The sequence below is a fragment of the Hirundo rustica genome, chromosome 6 (assembly GCF_015227805.2).
Source record: "Hirundo rustica isolate bHirRus1 chromosome 6, bHirRus1.pri.v3, whole genome shotgun sequence".
Taxonomy (NCBI): Eukaryota; Metazoa; Chordata; class Aves; order Passeriformes; family Hirundinidae; genus Hirundo; species Hirundo rustica.
The window spans coordinates 38,038,858-38,061,757 of NC_053455.1; the positions used below are offsets into that span (position 1 = coordinate 38,038,858).

At 42.7% G+C, this 22,900-nt stretch overlaps 1 protein-coding gene across 1 annotated transcript in view; it reads left to right on the forward strand.

The window, feature by feature from the left end:
• Nucleotides 1–22,900, forward strand: part of LTK (leukocyte receptor tyrosine kinase) — a 94,172-nt gene that overhangs the window by 58,384 nt on the left and 12,888 nt on the right. Inside the window, exons 10-22 of the mRNA XM_040068605.1 lie at nucleotides 4,569–4,663; nucleotides 9,459–9,560; nucleotides 11,673–11,850; nucleotides 12,381–12,531; nucleotides 14,691–14,822; nucleotides 15,336–15,492; nucleotides 16,581–16,763; nucleotides 17,304–17,402; nucleotides 17,911–18,063; nucleotides 18,795–18,905; nucleotides 19,555–19,741; nucleotides 20,417–20,507; nucleotides 21,733–21,797. Of these exons, the coding sequence (XP_039924539.1) occupies nucleotides 4,569–4,663; nucleotides 9,459–9,560; nucleotides 11,673–11,850; nucleotides 12,381–12,531; nucleotides 14,691–14,822; nucleotides 15,336–15,492; nucleotides 16,581–16,763; nucleotides 17,304–17,402; nucleotides 17,911–18,063; nucleotides 18,795–18,905; nucleotides 19,555–19,741; nucleotides 20,417–20,507; nucleotides 21,733–21,797 (1,704 nt within the window). The remainder of the gene's footprint in view (nucleotides 1–4,568; nucleotides 4,664–9,458; nucleotides 9,561–11,672; nucleotides 11,851–12,380; nucleotides 12,532–14,690; nucleotides 14,823–15,335; nucleotides 15,493–16,580; nucleotides 16,764–17,303; nucleotides 17,403–17,910; nucleotides 18,064–18,794; nucleotides 18,906–19,554; nucleotides 19,742–20,416; nucleotides 20,508–21,732; nucleotides 21,798–22,900) is intronic.

Here is a 22,900-nt window from a genome sequence, read left to right on the forward strand (position 1 = left end):
ACATTGCAGTGATTTCAGAAAAAGACTGTTGCCCAAATGAGCCTTGTGCTAAAGTTTTCATGGATTTAGATACGGAAATGCACTGGGTTTTCAAATGAAGTGAAATACTGAAGATTTAAAGAATTTCAGTGCAATCAAATTTTATTCAGGCATTTCTCCTCCCTCACCTAGTGTCACTCCCTCTCAAGACACGTAGCTGGTGTTGGTAGCTGGTTATTTTGCACAACATAAACTTTTTTTCAATTTCTTCAACCTGGGTGGGGTTTTTTCCTTGTTTGTTTGTTTTTGCATGTTCCTGAGGAAGGCCTGTTTCACATGAAATTTAAGATAAAAACCCCTTTGAGTCTATCCAGTGAATATTATAAATGTTGCTCTACCCTCTTTCTATTTTAATTTGCTGATTACCTTTCATCTCAGTATTGTCATTTGTTCACCATACACACCTTTGCCATGAATGATTCCTTTAGGGTAGGATTGGTCTGCCTGCTAGCACTGTATTTAATAGTCTTGTCTGACACAATCTGAAGCCCTGTGGATTAGCATTTGTTTAATTATGCAGATGTAAAATATGGCCAGTGAATTAGGGCAGAATAGCTCTTTTCTCTGGGCACTCTGCTGTGGATCTGTCTGCAGCAGAAACCAAGGGGCTCTTCAGATATTTAAGACCTTCTGCCTCCTCTGATGATATACACTCCCTTACGCTTTGTCCCCTGAAGCCCCGATTTCCATATTGGCCCTTAATTCTGAAGCAAAATGGATCTTACGTGGCAGAAGGGAATGGACAGCAAGACACTTCTTTTGAGCACTAGCCAGAATGGCATGAAAAAAAAATTGACATTAAAATGTTCAAATACTGTAATGTTTGAAAAAGTTGAGCACTGAGGCAAAATGAACGATGTAGGTAGGTCATGCATGCATTTATTGTCACAGTCTGTTTCAAGAAGTTCTATTTTGTTTTCTCCATGTAACCTTTTTGTAGGGCATTTTCAAATTTAAAACTGAGTGGCACAACAGTGACAATCACTGTGGGTAGGGATGGAACTGTTCAGACTAGAAGGCAAATCTGTACCCCCTGTGCTAGCCAGGTGACTGACAGAAGTAATGAGTTACCATTTGCTACACTCATCTATAGCAGACACAGAACGAGCATTTGCTTTGCTGGAAGACGCTACAGCTATTTCCCCAAGGAAACCCTGGTCTTTGTGCTCCCAGGACACAGGCTCCATCCCAGTCCTCTTGTCTTTTTCTTTCCATGCTCTACTCCTTTTGCCCTGTCTTACCTGCTTCTGTGGGCACTTGGTGCCTTTCTTCCTTGTTTTCATATACTTGGTCTCTCTTTTGCTTCAGCCTCCCATTTGGAATCCCATTTTATCTGTCTTATGCCTCTGGTTGTAATTTCCCTTTCTGAACTCCTCCCTGCTTCTTGTTTCCATCTCTCTTCCAGCAGCTGCTGTCTCTGTGTGTTGTTTTGTTTTTTATTATTAAGTCTGAATCCCTTCCCTGCACTTCCCTTCTCCTCCCAGCTATCTCTTGTGTGCTTTCATTTCAATGATCCCAGACCCAGTGAAAAGGTTTATTCCCAGTATTCCTGTTTGACTGGCTATTTAATTCTCTCTGTAGATCATGGGCCCAAACTCCCTGCACACCAAGTCCATGCCCCTCTGCTGTAAAATTCCCTGTGAGCTCCCAGCCTCTCTCCAGGATGATATTTTTTTCACTCTGGACTCAGTTCAGGCAGCTTTTTTACTCCTGCTTGACCAGAATCAGCAGCAGAAAAGAAAGGCTGTGGAAGAAAATGTTTATCTATTAATTTGGAAGGACAGTTCTCATCTCATGTAGCTGAAGCAGGATCTGACATGGTTCATAATAGCACTGCTTGGAAAGTACCATGTTGCCTGAGACTTTCAAATATCCAGAAAAGGGTAAACAGCAGGATTAAAAAAAAAATACCAGGTATGGAAAAGTCAGGGATTTAAAAATGTCAAAGATATTTTCTTAAAATTTTAATTGATTCTCATTCACATGAAAAAAAAAAAACAAACAACCTCATGTCTGCCATGTGACTCTCTTCCTCACAACTTTCAGATCCCACTTCCAATACCTAGTAGCACAGAGTGCTTAAAAAGACACCAGCATTTTTGATCATGGTCAGAGTCATGAATCCCTACATTGCCTCATCCTCAACACTCACAGAATGTTTTGACTGCTAGAGAAGTCATACCAAATCATCCAAAACAGAAAAGTTCAGCCTAAATCGCTTTGATGTTGGTGAAGTTGAAAACAGTTGTAAACAAAAGTGTGTGATGAACGTTGCTGGACAATTTTACTACAGTCTGGTATTTCATGAGTAACTGTTCTGTGTATTTATGGATATTGTCAGCTTTCCTTGGTAATGCAAGCTCTAGCAATGTTGTGCTTAGGATAATTTTTAGTGCAGATTTTGAGCTGGCATGTTGTTTTTCTGTATCCCAAATCTTTGGGAAACTCCTGTCCTTCTCTTACTATAGGAAACTGCAGTACTTTCCCCTGGTTCCTTAAGGGGATGGTAGGCAGTAGTAGAGTGGGTAGGAAGGGTACAGATCGCACAGGGAGAAGAGTAGGCGTGAATAGAAACACAAGAAGTTACAGGCCATGAACTGCTTGATGGGGCCAGAGGAACCTCAGCAAAAAGACCAAGGAGGACATGAAGGCTCTATTTAGGTAGATTTTAGCAAGACCTTCATCCAATGAATTTATTTCTTAGGAGAGAAGGAAGATGCAGTTTGCTGATCAGCCTCCCAGCTGGGCATCTAGCTACTTGGAAAAACTGCTTCAGGTGATGGGCTGGCAAATTCACTTACTTGGTTCACACACACAAGGAAAAATAATGCTATCAGGAGAAAACCAAACAGGCAGAAGATCAGACAACAAAGAGCTGGAGAACATAATTTGTTGGAGTCAGCAAAATGAGATCAACGAACAGGAGTGCTGGAAACCCCTCTGGCTAACACAGCACTGAATTCAAAAGGCAAATTCCTCCCCTTTTCCTGAAGTTAAGAGGAAGGGGAAGCATACAGAGCCTAGAGGTTAGGAAACATCAATTTCCATGCACAGGGGAGGTCATTCCTCAAGGTCCTCCTTGTACTCAGCTGGAGCAGAAACCTACCTGCTGGTGCAGTTCCAGGGACCCTTGTCTGCTCTGTCTCCATGCACCAGACACAGCAGATTGACCTGACTGGGGCTATAATGCCATGTGAGTGCCTCTAAGTAATGTGGTTCTATATTTATACCTATGGGTCCTGTAAGTGCCCTGGTTCTGGGCTCAGGGTGCTCTGACTCTCCTCCATCAGCGAAATGGGGGAATTACTGTCACTTGTCAGTGGACTTATATACAAGGTTTGAAAATGATCCTGCTAAGCCTGCTGTCGAAGAGGAAGGTTCCTGTAGGAAGTGGATCTATTGAAAAATTCCCCCACTAACACTACAGTTAAGAGATCATTCAAGAGACCCTTGATTTGCATTTACTGCACTTACTCCCAGAGTGCTCAGTTCCTGAAGGTGTGGATGCTTTCATTTAAGCACAAGGGGTCATTCTTGAGTTGGGGTAAAAGCCGTTTTCCCCTAAAGGTTTGTATGCAGCTGACTGTGGATATCAACCAACATTTGGCTGGTGGGTGGAATGCGCACACATATTTTATTGCCACTAATTTGGGACAAGTGTGTTTCTAGGCTGAATGATTAATATGTTCCACAGGTCAGTGCTTAATCTCTCATAAATCATCATTGAGCTTTAACAGAGACAGCAATAGAGGTCCTGTCCATATGCTTTTAATAAGCTCTAAATGGACTGGACATCAGACATCTGTTTATTTCTGAAATGTAATGAAAACCAATCCAGTCCTATCCATTAGCAGGAGATCCTTCAGCTCATTTTCTTTCTTCCTTGTGAATTCAGAAGGTAGCAATACACATGGGACGTGACAGAGCTCCTAGATAAGCAACACCTGGTCATAGTGGAAAAAGATGAGACAGCCCAGGGAGCTAACTAATCAAGGAATTGTGGCTGAAATTTATGATGTCCTACCCTTCTGAAATAAACTCATTTCACCTTCTGAGTTACACTGGCTGAGGATCAGGCCCAAGACATTTGGATATTCTGTTCAGTTTTTACTCTGTGTCTTTGGGGGAGGAAAGAAGGAGATATTTTTCCCCAGTCTGATTTCCTGACTGTTTCTGTTAATTGAATACGGATGGTTGTTTGTGTATAACCATTAGCGGGGGACAGTTGCTTGTATATAAGTGCATATAGCAGGGGAAGTAAGGCTCTCATTCTTGCTCCCCACGAATTGTGAAATTGTATGAATGTTGTAGTGCTTCTGAGGGGTTGATATGTGTCTAAGACTTAGAGCAAGCCATTTTGGCTGCTGAGCTGGACTTGTCTGGAGGAAAAATTGTAGTGATGATCTTTTTTCCATGATAAGGGAACATTGTATTTTTAGGGAGGTTATTTGTTTGTTCTGTTTTGTTTTGTTGTTCCCCCTCCTTAGTCCTTTATTGGTCTTGTCTAAAACATCTATTTTATTGCAAAGGTTTCAACTGGAACTCCTGGCAACCTGGGGATGGAATTCCCAAGCTGACATTGCTATCGACAACATTACATTTGGCCTGGACTGCTTCAATGATGGTGAGCCACAAATGTTGCAGAATCCCTCCCAAAATTTGGGTAGTGTAATCAGCATCCCACAGATCCAGAACAACATTCTGTTCTCCCCACAGAGTGTGCATGGATACTTCTGTCAGCTTTTTCAGCACAATGCCATTTTATCTCAGACATACTGAACATTGCAAGTAGAGACAATTTTACTTTGTGTCAGTCTCCCAGTGCTCTTTTTTTTTTTCTCTAAGGTGGGATATTCTGTATCACGTAGTTGAGACCTGTCTGTGTGTCTTGGTAAGAAACACTAGACTTATTCCTTAGCTGTAAATGGAAGGATTACATCACACTGTTTTTCCATAGCCCCTGCTGATCTATGCACTCTGGTAATTGATAACTGAAACAAATTTGTTGAAATCAAAGGGGAAAGTCACCATATTTTTGTGGAGAAAAGGAAGAAAAGGACGGAGTAAATTGACTCTCTGACAATCAAATTTAGATTACTCCAACAAGTTTGTTTTTGTCTGTAAGGAGGTACATCAGCTATCACTGCCAGATATATAACAGCTTTCATTTGCTTCATTACTGTGAACGTGACTGGCAACTATTCCAGAGAAAAAAAGAGCCAGTGCTCCCCTTTGAAACATTAGCAAGAGTTGCAGTGGATTTTCTTAGCAGACAAGGGGAAAGAAGTTAGTTACTTGAACTACTTGCAAATATTAGAAACTGCCTTCTTTTGTCCCTGTGGAAAAGACATGCACTGTTGCAAAGGCAATGGAAGATATGCAACACTTGAATGGTGACTTCTGTTGCAGACAAAATGTGGATTGGTGATACTGTGCCACTCTACATGTCACCACACCCAGTATGTCAGCATTTAGGGTAGTAGCATGTCCCTGCAGTGGTTAGCTGTAGCAGAACATAACATATGGGAAGGCTTATTCGAAACAAATGTGTTAAAAGCTCAGCAAACAGGAGCCACTGTTCCTTCCCATCCTCTTCTAGTTCAGCATCCTATTCTCTGTCCCTTTGCTCTGTGGGCACTGAAACCACTCTTCTATAAAATGTATAAAATGCTGAGTATGCACAGTTTCCCTCGAAATTAAGAGGAAAAGCTGATCCATTATGGTAATTCCACTCTTTCACTCCAGCTCCTTAACAGCCCTCTCTCCCAAACACTTTGGGGCCTCCATGCTAACAGTTTGTTTTGAAATCTTGAGGAAACTGAAGGGGGTGACTCCAGATGTACTTGGGCCAGCTGATGTGCACCCAGCTGCTGGAGTTTACTGCCCTCATGGCAGCAGAGTGATCCTCCAGTTTACTCACAGGCACTTCCCTGGGAGTGGTGTAGGTACACATTTCTCTTTGGTAAACAGGTGGGATGTAAATGCCCCTGCAGCAATGTGATCAGAACTTGTCCATTAGACTGCCCAAGTTACCCCTTATTTTCAGTTGGGATAAATTGCACTGATGTCCAGGAGCAACTGGCACTTACCCCATCTGAAGGCATGACCCAGAGAGGCGTGAGTCACGCAGAAGAAACACATCACGAAGGAAAGGTTTCTCGGAAGCCTTGCACTTGCCACAGTTCCTTGAATCCTCTTTGCAAATTGATGTTTTCTCGCCTCTGAAAGCAACCCCCTTGTATTTGTCTTCTCATGACTCTAATTCAGTTAGGTTGCAGAGAAGCCCAGCAGCTCTGCTGTTTTTTCAGTAATGAAATTACTTCTCCCTGGCAAGGACAGGTTTCAGATGTCAGAGACAGAGCCAATTAAAATCCAAGCGGTGAATTCTTTTCATGAGGGCAGCAGGAAGGATGTATGGCAGGAAGGAAGGATTTGCTGCTTGCTAGGATGTAAATATTATTTTCTCCATCTATTACAATCTTGTAGTTCAACTCTCTATGAAACCCAGTGCTGAACGAAAGCACTGTTTTTGTATTCAAGACGGGACAGAAGGTGAGGTTTTCCATATACCTCAAAATTGAGAGGAAAGGTTCAGTAAGATTTAAGAGAACAACTGAGTAGTAAGGGCAGCTCAAGAGCCATCAATAAGGACAAAACCCAAACAGACCATTCTTTGGATGGCAGCTCCTGGGCATTGACAGATGTTTTTCCCCATGAAAAAGCTGAGGCAAAGCCACATTTTGGCTTACACGATCACCTTGTGTAAGACAGTGTCACAGACTGGATGGCATGTCTGGCTCACTGTGAGAACTTCAGGCAGACAGGCATAAAGATACCTCATAGTTTCAGTGAACTAGTGCTCATATAGGAAGAGATCTGAATTTTGAGTGTCTTAACATGAAAATGCGAACTGGCACAGCAAATAGAGTGCCGATAGTTGAGTTGCCCTTCTCACTGCCTTTACTATTATCTTTTGGTGCTCTAAGCATTGTATTGTTCCAATTAAGATCACAGGTCTGTGGTCTGTCAAACTCTACCGCCCTGGCCTAGAAATTGCATTTCAGTCTGTGCATCATTTGCAATTTCCCAGAAGATTGCTTTATAAATGGCAAGACTGTCCAAAGAGAGCTTTTGTATAGATTATCTCTACTTCTTGATTTTAGAGTCCCTGACCAGGAAATTCTGATTTTCAGGAGTCCTGCAACCAGCATGAGTAAGGTGGGATCTCTGAGGAGACCATTCACACCTTGGGGATCCTGTGAGGCATCTTACTCTGATTAACCCCAGCCACCAGTTCTCTATTTTCATTAGTCACAGAGACATTGAAGTAGTGAAGGACTGAATTACTTTAGCTTTCTACCTGCAGGAGGTGCCCTCTCTTTCTCCTTTCCGCTTCCTTCTGTCTGTTTTCAATGGGGAAATCAGTGTTAGCTAAAACCTGAATAAAGGAAGCCTGTGCTCTTTGCATTTTTTTGATATAGATACATCTTAATATGAGTTAGTTCTTGTTCCCTTCCATTCACTCTACAATCAACATGCTTGCTGTTAGAAGAGGAAATGGAAACTAAAATAGAATGGAGCACCAGTCCCTGGGTCCCAAACTACACTAGATAGCATTTTCTACAAACTACACTAAATTTGTAGAAAATGCCACCTTACAAGTTCATGTCTTGCAGTGCATAAAACATCAGCCTTTAAGGTGGTAACAGCTCCTGTGGGCAGGGCGATGCTCAGCCTGTGTTGCAGCTAGTCTGCTGCTTAGTACACAGGAGACAGAAAGTTTCTTCTGGAGAGTAAGAGTTTGAGTGTTTGGAGAAGGAGGAAAGACTGTTTGTTTGGAAATGAGGCATTGCCTTAGGATACTCAGTTGGGATGCCACAAAAAAATCCATGCAGACGCACAGATCAACTTTGTTTCAGAGAGTGATTTACATTCCTTTGCTCTGGCAAACATAACCAGACTTCTTGTGCATCGCTAAGTATCTGAAACTGTTGTGACCTTTGGAATTCGTAATTCAGGGCAGGCCTCAGGGAGCATCTTTTCTGGCCATGCATTGTATTTTTCATTCTGTTTTCCTCTTTGCATTTGATTAATTTCATTTGCTTTGGGTTAATTTCATTTTTCACTGGCTTAACAACTTCATCCATTGAAGTTCTCCATCTCAGTATGAACAGGGTGTGTCAGTACAAAGCTTTCTTTATTTGCGTGCATCGATGTGCTTTCAGTCAGACCTGGGGGGAATATTCTCAGGGGTAAAAGCTCAGCAAGGTCTCCATGCTTCAATTAGTTATTTGGCCTTTCTGACACAGCTAACAAGGGTGTTAATTATTGCTATTTAGGGCAGTGGCTTTGTGGCAGAGATAATTATCCATCTGGAACTGAGTGAATCTCTTTTCAGCAGAGCATCAGACAGCTGTTAGATTCTCACAACTGGAACAAATTGAAATATTTGTAATGTTTTTCAACTGATGAAAAATGTTCAGTATTAAATTAGCTGAGGGCTCACAAAATGGAAAGAAGCCTGTCTTTTTTCTTAGAGATTTTCCAATCAAAAATCTGTATAAAAATGGGTAATTTAACTATTGAAACAGGATGCTTGCAGATTATGAGGCAAGGGTTCATTATTACTTTTTCCTGTTGGAAAGCAGCATTGGTGTTATGGTGTTCTCAATGCATTCAGATGTTTTGGATCAGCAATTGATTTGAAATTCCTGCTCTCTGAGAAAGGACTGTTTTCTTATCTCAGTGGTCAGATATGTACGGTTTTGCTCTGTGGTTTTCAAAAAAAGTTTGTCCAAAGATTTACAGCTTGTGTCAAGAATTACAGCTATGTTCCTGTTTCGTAGCTGTGTATGTTAGTGAGGCATGCAATTTTATTTATTTATTCTCTAAGTGAGCTCTCAGGTGCTCAGATTTGGTTGCTGAGGGGGGGGCGGTGATCAGTTAAGCTGGGTTAATTGCTATGAAACTACTCAGAACCAAAGTCAATGATTTTTGTCACTGCTCTCCTTCACACCTCCAGTCATTTGACCATCCAGAATTGTCACCAGCCTCTTTGACCAGCAGAACATCGATACCTGGTATCGTTCTCCCACACTACATTTTTCCTAAAATCTCTTGTAATGACAGCTAGAGGGAATTACAGACCAAGGAGCTTATCCTGCATGGGATAACATGGAGGGTCTGTGTTCACATGAAGACCCACTGCCTTCAGCACTGATACAGGCAGCTAACCTAAGACATGGGCTCGAAAAAGTAATACAAAATTATGATTGCTCAAAGCACCTTTTCTACCCAAGGTAATATTTACTTATTTAACCAAATAGTTGTACTTAATTAATTTGTGTAATCTTTACATTTCCCATCCCTCTTTTCTACCATTCTCCCACCCCTTTCCTCTATTCTACAAACGATTACAGGAAGACAACAGAGTCATTTTGGTGGGAAACGTCAGTACCCACGTGAGATTACTATCCTGGATGAGCATCTTCTGAACCCCCTGGAAGAGCCCTCCCTCCCAGGTATGTGATTCAGTACTGAAAACCTGTCTCTTCGCTATAAAAGGTGGCTCCCTTCCCATCTCCTCTGTGTGATCTGCCTGCTCTACAGCAATGAGGCAACTGTATATAATCCATGCCAAAGTTGTGGGGACTGCACCAGGTGGTCTCTGTTTGGCTATAGGGAAGCAGTTTGCGGGAGCCCAGCTCACCAGCCCTGAAATGGCAGGTCCTCTTTAAAGAAAAACAGAACTTCTTCAAGTGAAAACAGAAGCTGCACGACTCAGATTCAGAGTGTATGGAAAGGCGTCTTAAGAACAAAAGGTACAGCCCTGTACAGAAAGTTGGGAATAGAAAGAGTGCTGAGCACTGAAGTTGAATAAAAGGAGTGCAGAATAGTGGTGTAAAGATGAAAATCCAGGGAGAAGTAAGTGAGGATGAGGAAATCCATTGAAGAGAAAAATTGGATGAAAAAGTAGGAGAACAGGGAACACTAGGAGCTAATTTACTGATAGTGGTAGAGATTGCCACTCTGGAGGACAGATAAGAATTGTGTGGGTGAGAAGAGCTGTCTAAAGGAAAAGGTGAGGAGGAGAGGTTTTCCTGAGGCTGTTTCGCGGCCAACAAATACCAGTGTGTGACTGTACCAGCTCCTGAAGGCTGTGTCCACCTGGAATGGGACAACCTGTACTGCTGTCTGTTCCCATGAGCTCAGGGGAATGCTGTAATGCCGCTGAAACTCATATTGCATTGATCCATCTGCATGCTCACAAGATTGCAGCGTCTCTCTCTCTCTCTCTGTCGGAGCCCCGGCTCCGTTTTTGGGTTGGCTAGCTTGAGAGACAAACCACAGTTGGAAGGATTTTTCCCAGGGCCCTAAAGATCCCAGAGTGGCTGTGGACCTTTTCCTTTAGAGAAAGCAGGTCCCTGTCGATGGCAAAGGAAAGAGCCTGCACTCGATCCGGGAAGAATCTGGGCTTTAGTCAGTCTTTCTCCTGTGGTCCTGCCCCTGCAGGTTCAGGAGCTCAGTCCTCATCCCCAAGCCAAGAGGAGTTTTCAGTGTCGTTTCCGGGCTTTTACCCAGGGGGAAGGGGCTAGAGGCGATGACAAGCCACTACCCAATCAGGGACAAGGTGGGAGTGGAACAGAGTTGGATTACATTCCAGTGTGGGAGAATGGACGGGGAAAAGGAGCAGGGACAAATTTCAGGATGATAATTTTCCAGGGGAACGGGGGGGATACAGAAGAAACCATTACAAAACCCAATATAAAAATGAAATACAATATAAACCCAAATAATGCACAACAACACAGGATGATGTCTGCTGGGGATAGTTTTTCCTGCCTTTTCCTTTAAAGAAGTTCGGAATTTTTCTTTAAAAAGTTTGTAACCTACATTTTAATCATTCAGCTCTTAAACAGTTCTACTTTTGACCCTGGCTTTTGTGCACAAACTGCATCACAGTTTTTAGACACATTTCTGAGAAGTTTTATTCTTAGGCCTCATCTAATTCAGTGGAGAAGATGGACTTGTTTGGGTCTTAGAAAATGGTTGTGAAATGGAGAACATTATCTGCTGCACTCTTGTAGAAAGAGAAGAATAATGCCTAATGAGAACCAGGAAATAAATTGCTTGGGGAAGAAGGGTCCCTACAGATGGTAGCAAGAGGCTGTCCCCTGGCTATTTCTGCTGCCACAGACTTCTTGTGCAAGCCTGAGACAAGTCCCTTAAAACCTTCATTGTGTTTCATTCTCACTAGTTGTGATGACAGATGTTTTCAACCCTTGTCTCTGCGTACATGGTTTAGTTCTCATTTGGAAAGTTGAATATCTTCTTGCTTCAGACTGGCACTGGGAAGGGGAATTTGATCACGTCTGTGAGACACTTGGCTAGACCCTCATTTGAAATTCAGTCCCTCCTCTCTTTTCCTTTCCTCCCTCACACCCAATTGATAAAGTTTATCTTCAGCCCATGATTTATCAAATAGTGTGCAGGAAATAAGGTAAGAGAGGAGAAAAGCAATCAGTGACCATAACAAAGCAGTAGATGTGTTGTGACAAGAAGGAAGTGGGTAGAAGTACTGAGAAATACAGGGGAGGTCACATCTGACTCAGCTCTTGCTGTTCTGGTCACAGGGGACAAAGCTGTTGTTCTGTGGTGGTTCTCAACCTGCGGTGCCAGTGGTCCCCATGGGCCAACTCAAGCTCAGTGTGACAGTGCCTACAAGAACAGCAATGTGTCGGTGACTGTGGAGAAGGAGGGCAGGCTCCGGGGAGTGCAAGTCTGGAGAGTGCCAGCCACAAACAGATACAGGTGAGGATCAGTGTGTGCTGGGGGGACACCCATCTCTAAGCGCTTTTTGTTTGTGAAGTTTCAACAAGCACAAGTGTGGGGCCACCTGAACTGGATGGGTGGAGGGGACGGTGAAGAAATAGGAGCGATAGCTATGAAGATATCTATCTGAGCTACTGCGGAGCATGGAAGGGTGAGCAGCTACGTAGAAGAGATCAGAGGAGGAGGGAGTGTGGGCATGCGGCCAAGTACAAGTGCTGCCATCATCTCAGTCCTGTAGTCTTAGACTTCTGGAGTGGGCTGTACCAGCTCATGCTATTTGCCCCTGCAGTCTCTGTTTCCAGAGCTCCGGTGAGGGTTGGTCTGTCCTCTTGTGCAACCTACCTGCATGGGTCTCAGACACAGAATAGCCACAAGCTGCTACAGCAGGGGAGCCTGCTCTGGAGAAATGTCTGTTTGGAAGTGAAGGCTGGGGAGACCTTGCAGATGGATTTACTTTGGGGATGAGAAGTGTGAGAGTTGTTTCTTCAATTATTTACTTTGTCTTGCAGGATTTCTGCCTATGGAGCAGCCGGGGGGAAGGGAGCCAAAAACCACAATAAGAGGTCCCACGGGGTCTTCATCTCAGCCACCTTCCACCTGGAGAAAGATGAGCTGCTGTACATCTTAGTGGGGCAGCAGGGGGAGGATGCCTGCCCTGGGGTGAGGGCCATGAAACACAAGTGGGCAGAGACCTTGCAGATACTATTCAGTGGGTGGCTTGGGGTTTGGTGATAAAAGATAGAAATCCCAGAATCCAGGAATAAAATCCAGTCAGGAGACAGGAAAGAACAATAAAAGAAGTTAGAAAGAATCTCAAAACAGATATAAAGTACACTGAAAAGAAAAACAATCCCAAAATGTACAAACAAATATGAAGCCCACAGAAAACTTTGCTTTAAGCTCCTGGTGTTTGAAATAAGTTCTTCGTCAGCTCTCTTGTGCTTATTTTAAGCAGAAAGCTCATAGGCAAGTGATGTGCTCCCTCTCTTGTTTTTCCACAGTCTAAGTTATTTTCTGTCTGCCAGGATTTTCAGAAAATTTACTATTATTTATGGAAGCATCCAGCAGTGTTGTGGCTGCACTGTCTTACATACTCTCTAAGCTGAGAGACTAAAGCCTGAATCCAAAGCCTTCCAAAACCAGTGAGAATCTTCCTGCTAACGCCAGGGGCCCCTGGATTAGGTTTTTTGTGATGATAAAAAACCACGAATGAGAAATGGAAATTGGTGACATGAACACTTATATATGTGTCCTCCAAAGGCTAGACCAAATTATCTGAAAGTCCTTTTGTAACCTAGGCTTAAAAACTACCTCTTTTCAGCATCAGCTTTTGATACTGCCTTGTTCCAGAGGTGCTGTTAACCCCTGCCCAGGAATGAAGCTGCTTTTTCCTCACAGACTGGTGTGTTTGGGGATGCATAAACTCTTCCTGTAGGCATTTAAAATACTTGTTTACTTTCCCACAGGATATGATGTCTTACCTAGATACTGCAATAGACTCTAAACCCACCTTTTCTTCATTTTATATAGTACAAGAATCATATTTATTTAAATAAAAAATACATTTGTGCGTTTGCAGATGCCTTTTCAGTGCACTCTCTAGTTTTAGGTCATAATCCGAAAAGATATCCATTAATCCCTTGCATTTCAACATTTGTTCTCCAAATTGCAAATTATAACCCAGCACTATCTCCCTTTGGCAGGTGCTACTGGAAAAAGTTACACTTAATTTTTCCCACTTCCAAAGCCCAACTTCCTTTGGCTTTGGAAATTGTGATGAGTCTGTATATCGGGTGACTAATGTTTGTTTTTCTTTCTCTGGAGAAGTTCTGCAGTTCCAAACTTTGATTCTCTCTCCTCAGATTTATCCCTGTTGCTTTTCCCTGGTCTTCATCTACCTTGCCATCTTTTGTTCTCCTGTGTGAATTAACCAGACAAATTGCTCCAGCAGCTAAGCAAGGCCATGCACCATCACTAACAGAACTGAGAAAGAGCTCTCCCTCTGCCAGTTTTCAATCTCAGTCTCACTATTGGAATGAGATGCAATTGGCAGAAAATGGAATATGTTCCACCTGAATGTGATGAAGAACTTCTTTGCTGTGAGGGTGATTGAGAACCGGAACAGGTTTCCCGGAGAGGTTCTTCTCTGGAGATAGTGTTCTTCTCTGGAGGTAGTCAAAAGCTGTCTGGACACTATCCTGCGTTATACACTCCAGGGAAGTCTGCTTCCCAGAGCAGGGAGGTTGGACTGACTAGCTGACCTCCAATGGTCACTTCCAGCCTTCCCCATTCTGTGATTCTGCATGCATGAGAGGACACAGGCAGTAAGACTGGTGCAGGAACATGAAACTGGGTCTCCAAATTACTCTTCTAAGATGTATCAATAGATTATTCTCAACTATGTGTGGGTCACCTTTGCTTTATGCATTTATCTCCTTAAGAAATAAACAGTAAATATGTCAGTAAGAAAGTTCTCAGAATTAACCCAAAATATTTAAATTCTTTTGGTTATAAGATGTTCTAAATATACAAAATATTAATTATGTGAATTTAACAATGAGTTATCACATTTTTTCCTGTACTCATCTTTATTTTCATTTGCATGTGTGAGTTTGCAAATCAGAAGTTACAGACAGATCAATCCCTCAGCCGACAGTCCTAGTAGAAAAGGTTACTTTCTACAGAGATAATCTACATACTGGTTTATATATGCCCAATATGCATGACAAGCATTGTGACATTATTACACTTAAATAGACAGACAAGTCTCACGAGTTGGACTTTGCTGATATCTGAGTCCATTTCTTGTCTCCTTCCAGGGCAATCCTGAAACCCAGAAGATCTGCTTAGGGGAGTCATCTCTCATTGAAGAAGATTACAAAAAAAAAAGGGACCTGAAGGAATGGGCTGGAGGAGGCGGGGGTGGAGGAGGAGCAACCTACATCTTCAGAGTAAGTATTTCCTCTCTACATCCTGCCTGAGCAGTGTCCAGCAGAGCAACTAGCTCTCACTGTTAATCAAGGCGTATGATAAATAGTTCTTTTAAAAAAGATTATGAAAAATTAATCTTCTTCTTCTGCCTCTCTCTCCCTCTCCTCTTTCTCTTTCTCTTTGGGTTTTGTCTTTTTTTAGTTGTTTATCCCTGTCACTAGGCTAGCTGAACTGGTTCCTCAGTCCTTAACAGCTCAGATATGGGAATTATACCAGAATCCTACTTTAATGCTGGCAGGAGTCCTAAAAAAAAATGAATCACAAAACCTTGATATTCAGTGAAACAGTTACTTTTGCACTCAGGAACACGATGTGAAATATTTTTGTAATGGTTCTATGAGACAAGCAGTAACATTGCCCTGTCCTTAAGACACTCTTCTTTGGGATGCTTTTGTGATCTTTGATAAGTTTGTGTGAGTTCACAAATCCAAGGGATGTGAAGTTTTTCTGATGTTTGATGGGGGGTTTTCCAGCAGAAGGATGGGATTTTCGAACCTTTGCTCATCGCAGCAGGAGGAGGAGGAAAAGCCTACCTGAAGGCTCAGGACAACTCCCTGGATGATGTGCCACTGGAGCAATTTGAGAACAGCACTGCAGTACCTGGAGTCAATGGGAGGACTGGGGCAGCAGGTGAGACACTAAAACCACATGAGGTATGAACTCATTGTCTTGTAGGCATGAAGTGAAGGGCTTCTTTTTCAGTCTTCTGGAATTTTTCTGTGGCAGTAGCTTTTAGAAATATGCTGGTAGTCTGTAAGGGATGTCTTCTTATATATTGTGTCACCAGATAAAAAGAGAATGCAGAGGACAGGTGATGAGTGCTCCAGTAGAGGCAATTGTGTAGGAGGACTCCTCTCTTCTATGAAATGAACCAGGGAAATTGATGTTTGGGGGATGCAGCCTGCTCCTTCACACTGTAACAATGGCCTTTGAAGAGAAGACTTTTTCCTCTTACTCCGCTTAAACCCTAAAAACAACAATTGTATTATGGAATTATACCAGAAATGGAAGCTTATTATAATCTTGTGATGGCTGGGCCTAGAATCCATTCTTAAGAGATAAAAAAAAATAATCTGGTGGTTGTCCATCTCCTGCCGTAGTAGGCTTACAGAGAAGCCACTAAAATGAGACGTAGATATACAATTTATTTTTATTTCCTTGGGGAACTCAGCATCTTACATGGCTATCTGCCCTAACCAGTTATCCTGAAGGGGAGTGGTAGGCTCCTTATTTTCTTAACACCACAAGAAATTACAGAATCACAGAATCACTAGGTTGGAAGAGACCCTCAAGATCATCAAGTCCAACACATTCCCTAACACCTCAACTAAACCACGGCACCAAGGGCCACATCCAGTCTTTTTTTTAAGCACATCCAGGGATGGTGACTCCACCACCTCCCCAAGGAGACCATTCCAGTACTTTATCACCCTTTCTGTAAAAAACTTATTTCAAATATCCAACTTATATGTCCCTGAATTGGTGCTGAGGTGTTGGTTTATGCAGCACACACCACAGGCTGTGCATTAGATTTCCTGTTTGTTATTGCCCATGCAGCAAGGAGCTTCTCTGTATATTCTTTTAAACTTAAAGAAAGGTTTACCTTGATCTAGGCACTTAAGAAATTAATAAAGGTTCATCTCTGTCTCTCTGCAAAGCATCTCTGCTTGTGCTTCTCTCACCTGTTTCCGTTTTCTTTTCTCACTCTCTGACTGAAGGTGGAGGTGGCGGCTGGCAAGATGAGAGTCTGCTTCCTCAGGCTGGGAAATCCCTTCTGGAAGGTGGAGAAGGAGGTCAAGCTTGTCCCCAAGCACTAGCCAAGTTCCAGTGGACTACCTCTGGTGGTTTTGGTGGAGGAGGAGGAGCTTGTACCTCTGGGGGAGGAGGTGGAGGGTACAGAGGTAAGCCTGCTGGGGCAATAAGTCACGGTGATTCATTTTGTGCCCTTCAGAGCAGGTCAGGGGTAGTGCTCTTAGTGCAGAAGTGCATGGCTGCAGGAGGTGAGGCACAGATGCTTCAAGCTGAACCGTATGAAACCCACCCTGCACTCCACCATCTCTCTATAACTGGGGAAATCAAGGATATTAAGGTCTTCCTATGTGATTTAATATTTGGAAGGTGATGATACGTTATTTGGAAGGGGGGATGAATCACCCCTTCACCAATTCCCAAGTTACCCATGGAAAATGTTCCATTTCTTTTTTCTGTTTGAAACAAATACATTTTTACCTTGCTGAACTGAGAAACTTACATTAGATAAAGTCATTTCACTAATAATGGTACTCGCTGGGTCAAGTAGGGGGTTGACATTTTCTGATCCAATATCACTGGAAGGTTGCAGAGCGAACCCAGGTAATGATGGAACGAATGCAACCCTCCGGAGACATGACATTTTTTGCAGCATGCAGCACTGATCAGCTAGCCATACTCTTCTCTCCCAGGGGGACATGCCTCTGATAGTGATGATATCACAGCTGGCGGGCAGGATGGCATCTCTTTTGTGAACCCCATAGGAGAGATCTTCTTGCATCCCTTGGCAGGTACAATATGGTTCTTATTCTCATTTCTTTTCTTCCTCTTTTTCCTTCTTCCTCTCTATTTCCTTTTTCCTCCTCCTTCTTCTCTTGTCTTTGTTTTCTATTCATTTCATTAAAACGTATTTCATGCTGCAGGTCAGATCTTTAGCTGTGGTCATTTCTTTAATTATTTCCGTAGTGCTCTGGGACCTTTTTTTCCCTCAATCTCTAAACCAGGAGAGACACCAGTCATCAGGTTCAACCACACCTCCTCAGTCCCCGACTTTTCCAGGTCAATTCACTTCAAGGCCTCTCTGTTTGCTTAAGGAACCAAATATCTTCTTCCCTACTGATCCCCATCATGTTTCTGACATGTCCACGTGTCCATGTGTTGGACTATCTGCTCTCCTGCAGTGAAGGAGAGCAGTTGTAGGTACCTGCTGGGTTTTGTTTTGTTGGTTTTTCTACCTTACTGGAACAACAGAGGAAAAACTGAACTAAGCCCACCTGTTGTGTCTGATTCCTTGTTCAGCCATGGAGAGTCATGGTGAGGTGGAGGTTCAGATCTATCTCAACTGCAGCCACTGCCACTCAGACAACTGCAAGCGGGACCCTGACACCAACCTGCCAGTCTGCCAGTGTGAGATGGGGGCTGTGCTGGCCAATGACAATGTCACCTGCACTGGTAAGTTAAAAAGTTTCAGCCTCATAGCACCTCTTTTTTTATATAATATCTCTTTCTGGCTTTTTTGGTGTTCAATTCCCAAGTTACAGCTTTTGGCTTCAGTGGACAAGGTGTTGTGAGAAACGTCAGGCAAACATAGGACTGAAAATTCCTGCTGAGTTTGTTTGCATGCTGAGCTGCCTCTCTGCCACCATCTCCAACGTTCACATTTGGATTAGGCAGGAGGTAAAATACCTGTAAAGAGACGTGGTGCGAATTTCCTGAATGGGCTCAGTGTATCAGATATTTAAGCATAAATACCTCTCCAGGATAACGTACCACCTACTGCTGAGTTATTTAAGCCACAAATTGCTTCCTTCCACAGCAGTTTCCCACTGTGCCTGTCAGCTGATGCCTTGTACTCACAGTTATTTCCTCTTGGAGCTTCAAAACATCAAGAATAAAAATTTTCAATTTATGAGTAATGATGTTACCCATTTATAGAAAACTGAACAATGGATAAGAAATCTGTGGTTTTTTGGTTTGTGCTCTATCTTCACAATGATTTTGAAATTATTTAGGTACTTTTTCAACTTTCAAGGTTATAGAGGGATTTGCTGTAATTTTTATAGAAGATGCTCTGACCATGATCTCTTTTACTGTTTTCTGAAATATAAGCAAGATTCAGAGGGATGCTTTACAGTAGCTCTTGTTGTTTTCTGATTAATGCACCTCTATTTTTATTCTTCCAGTGCCCCAGGGTCCTATAACAGAGGGACAGCTGCCTCTCCCCCTCCTCTTAGCTGTGGTTTCTGTGATTGTGGTGCTTGGAATGACCCTCACTTGTGGCAGCCTGTCTATCAGTAAGATACATTACTTCTTATCTTCCTTTGACCTGGGTTTTTCCAGTTAAATTAGACAAAAGGAAACCACCTGGCCATATGCCACTGCTTTCAATACTTGGAGGCAAAGTGTTGTGGTCTCCCAAGCAGATTGGAGGAACAGGGAAAAAGAACTGAGAGAAAACATCACCGGGCACAGTTAGGCACAAGCATAGTCCCAAAGGGCAAGGACTGCTCTTCCCTGGTATCTTCCACAGAAAAAAAGAGCTAGGAAAGCCTTCTTAGCAGGTGTAGCAGCCACTGCAATACTGGATGAAATCACAACCTGTAGTTAAATACATAATTCATTCAGGGAGATGGTTTGATTTTTGGGACTTGATGCCAGTAAGATGTCTTGTGGAGCGCTCTTCCTCAGTCAATGCACAGAGCAGCATAGGAAACCTAAGCTGTTCCCAGGAGATTAGGTGCCTGCAGGAATAGGTCTGTTTGCATATCCAGTGCTAAATCAGTAAAGAGTGTGAAGAGGAGCACGATACTGACAAGCCAGAGATGTTTCTGGACCATTTATAATTATGGGATTGGTGTCATCGTGTTCTGTGTGGCCAGCATTATCTTGTCTGTCCAGTCATAGATCTTGTTTGTCCATTTTTATTCATCTCTCCACCTGCAGTTTATCACCTGAAGAAGCAGCAGCTGGAAGGATCCAGAGCGCGACTGCAGAGCCCAGAATATAAACTGAGCAAAATCCGTACCTCTGTCATCATGACTGATTACAACCCCAACTACTGCTTTGCAGGGAAGGCCGCCACTCTGAGTGAGCTGAAGGAGATCCCACGGAAGAACATCTCTCTGCTTCGGTGAGAAAACAAGGGCCACCTCTCTGACTAACTGCAAAGCACCCGGTCCAAGTCAGCCGAAATACAACAGATGTTGCTATGTTCTCTAAGAAAATTTGATTCCATAAAATTCTCAAGCAGAAGTGTAAGATCACGAGTCTCCTGTTCCATGTTCCCATGCATAGGTATTTCACCTTTACCGTGATTGTGTTTTTGTTGCACTGACCTCCTGGCAGTAGCTCCCTCCCAAATCTATAGCAGTATGTCTGTTTCAGCATTCCCTATCACAAGGAAATTTCCTTTCACAAGGACATACCTGCTAGCTTGCTCCTCAACTCCATACTACCCAGATGATACCGATCAAAGTTATATAAACTTTAGAAAGAACAATCTCCTGAAGACATCCATCTGCAGCCACCTTATTCTATTGTTCTCCATTTTTCTCACCTTGCTTTTGCCATACTTGGTGGTAGACCCTAGGATTGAACAGGCCTGCGTTTTGCCCACAGCCATCAAGGATCCAACCTCCCTTTTTTAGTGACAGTGACAGAAAATACTGATAAGCTATTTTCAGAAGCTTTGAGATGAAAACAAAACTTTGTTTTTGATGTGTCTTGGACTGGATGAAGAGAAGAGCTTGGCCAACACTGGATCCAAGGACATATAACATCTGTTCCCTCTCTTTTTTCCTTGCAGAGCACTAGGACATGGTGCATTTGGTGAGGTTTATGAGGGAACTGTGGTAGGAATTGCAGGGGATCCCAACCCTCTACAAGTGGCTATCAAGGTCAGTACCCACAAATATCTTATACAGCAATAATTACTCATTATTTTATCACTATTCCAGCTGGTAATTCATGTTGATCGTATGTATAATGGCATATCCATATGTGTAATGCAGGCTTGGACACATTGCTGCATGCAGGCATTATCAGTTTTGATTGAGTGCTTTCTCCTAAGTTTTTCACATGATATAAATAAAAATCTATGTTATTTCTCAGTGACTTCCCTTTATGCTGAGAGTAGTGTTTTTCTGCTGTATGTGAACTTTTCAGGTAGTCTCGACATTGCACAGTGTTAAAGATGCTGCTGTGAATATATATTGCGATATCATGCTAATTTCCCATGTCATTAATGGCAAGAGATGACAGGATGATTTTCTCTGAAATTACTGCCATTGCCCCAGGTTTTGTCAGTTACTCATCTCGGAAGTTAAGGATGCTCAGAGTCTGCTTCTGTTATTTTTTAAGCTTGTGACTCAGAGAACCAAATCTGTTTCTATGAGCTCAGCTCCAGAACATAGCCTTCATTAATAAAAAGAAGTCCTACTGTTACTCATCCAGTCTTTCATGTCATGAACTTCCCTGTGCCACTGCACAACCGTGGATTGAAAACCCAGGGCAATAATAAACCAGCTCAGTTTCACTATCCAAACTGGAAGAAGCACCAGAGCACAGGGGCAAACAGAAGGAGATTAGCACGTTGTTCATTCCTGGCAATCCAGCTCATTGTATCAGCAGAAGGTGCTGTCCAAATCTGCTGGAAGGAAGGAAAACTACTGGGTGTGTCACACAAGTATTTAAATCAAGCGGCTGTATGTGTCACATGACATGCAAGCACGTCCTGCAATGTTGACACAAAGAAAGGGGAGAATAAATAACAATTGTAATTTTAAAGACCTTTCTAGGTCTTTAAATGCATAAATGCCACTTCATATTTTTTCTTGCTGTGTACCCGAAGGTATTTTTACTCCAGAATTGTGCATAGGGTTCAATTCACACAAAAAAATTCTTTAAGTAGGTCACTGGTTTCCTCTTCTGACTTTAACTAGCAAATGGGTCATATGCAGTGCAATAAATTGGGCTCTGAAAGGAGGAGCCCCTGATCTTAGGTTCCTGAGGTGATTTACCTGTTACATACTCATTTCTTTTTTTCCTTTTTTTCTCTGGTGATCACACATATATTCTCAATTCTTTGGTGGGATGGCCCTCACTGCCTTTACCTCTCAACAGACCCTACCAGAAGTTTGCTCTGAGCAGGATGAGATGGATTTCCTGATGGAAGCATTGATTATCAGGTATAGTTTAAGGGGTCGTTTTTCTGATGGTGAGCAGGGGAAAAAAAAAGTACTGCAGGTAATAATAAAAACATTTCTTCCCTTGCCTGTGTTCAGAAAAGAAGTTCGGTCTTATTTTTCACCAGATGGCATTTTAGTAGCAGATAAAGTACCACTTGTTTATCTCAAACAAGATAACTGAGGTTCTTTTGTTGCCTGTCTCTGGTGCTTTAACACCAGTAGGCAACCTGGCTGCGCACAGCAGAGGGATGGAGAATCGAATCAGAAGGACAAGAAGGCTCATGGCTGAGATAAGAACAGTGGAATAGGTAAAGCAAAATCTATGTGAGCAAGCCAAGTAACATCGAAGGATTCATTCCCTATTTCCCACGAGCAGGCATGTGTTCAGCCATCCCAGGAAAGCAGGACTCCATCATGCAGAGCAGCTGCTTGGGAGGACAAATGCCAAACTCTGGTTGACCCTTTCCCCTCCTCCTCCTTCTTTCCCCAGTTTTTATAGCTGAGCATGACACCACAGAGTATGGGATGTCCTTTGGTCAGATGGAGCCAGCTGTGCTGGCTGTGTCCCCTCACAACCTCTTGTCCTCGCAGCCTTCTCGCTGCGGGGGAGGTGTGTGTGTGCGAAAAACCCTAATGCTGTGTCAGCACTGCTCAGCAGGAGCTAAAATATCAATGCGTTACCAACGCTGTTTTGATCACAAATACAAAATATAGCACCATATGAGCTACTGTGAGGAAAATTAACTCTATCCCACCCAAAAATCATTACAATGTAACAAAATCTTCTGTTGCTTGGTTCTGCTGGTCCTGTTTAAAGGAGTGAAAACGTACAATGTTCTTGCACAAACACGTTCTGCATTTGATTTGATGTCTTTGCAAGCTTGACAGAACCTTTATAAGGTCCTATGTGTCCACCCTCTGACAGTGAATTATAAGATCTATAAAACCTTCTTGGAAAAGATAACAGACAGCCTCTCCTATTATCACCTGTACTTTAGGTGTTCCAGCCTTAGAATTTACTTCATTAACAGAAATCCATAATCTTAAAACAATAGTAGGATCAAGGGTGACTTTAAAATAGTAGCATAGTTGAGGTTAATTGT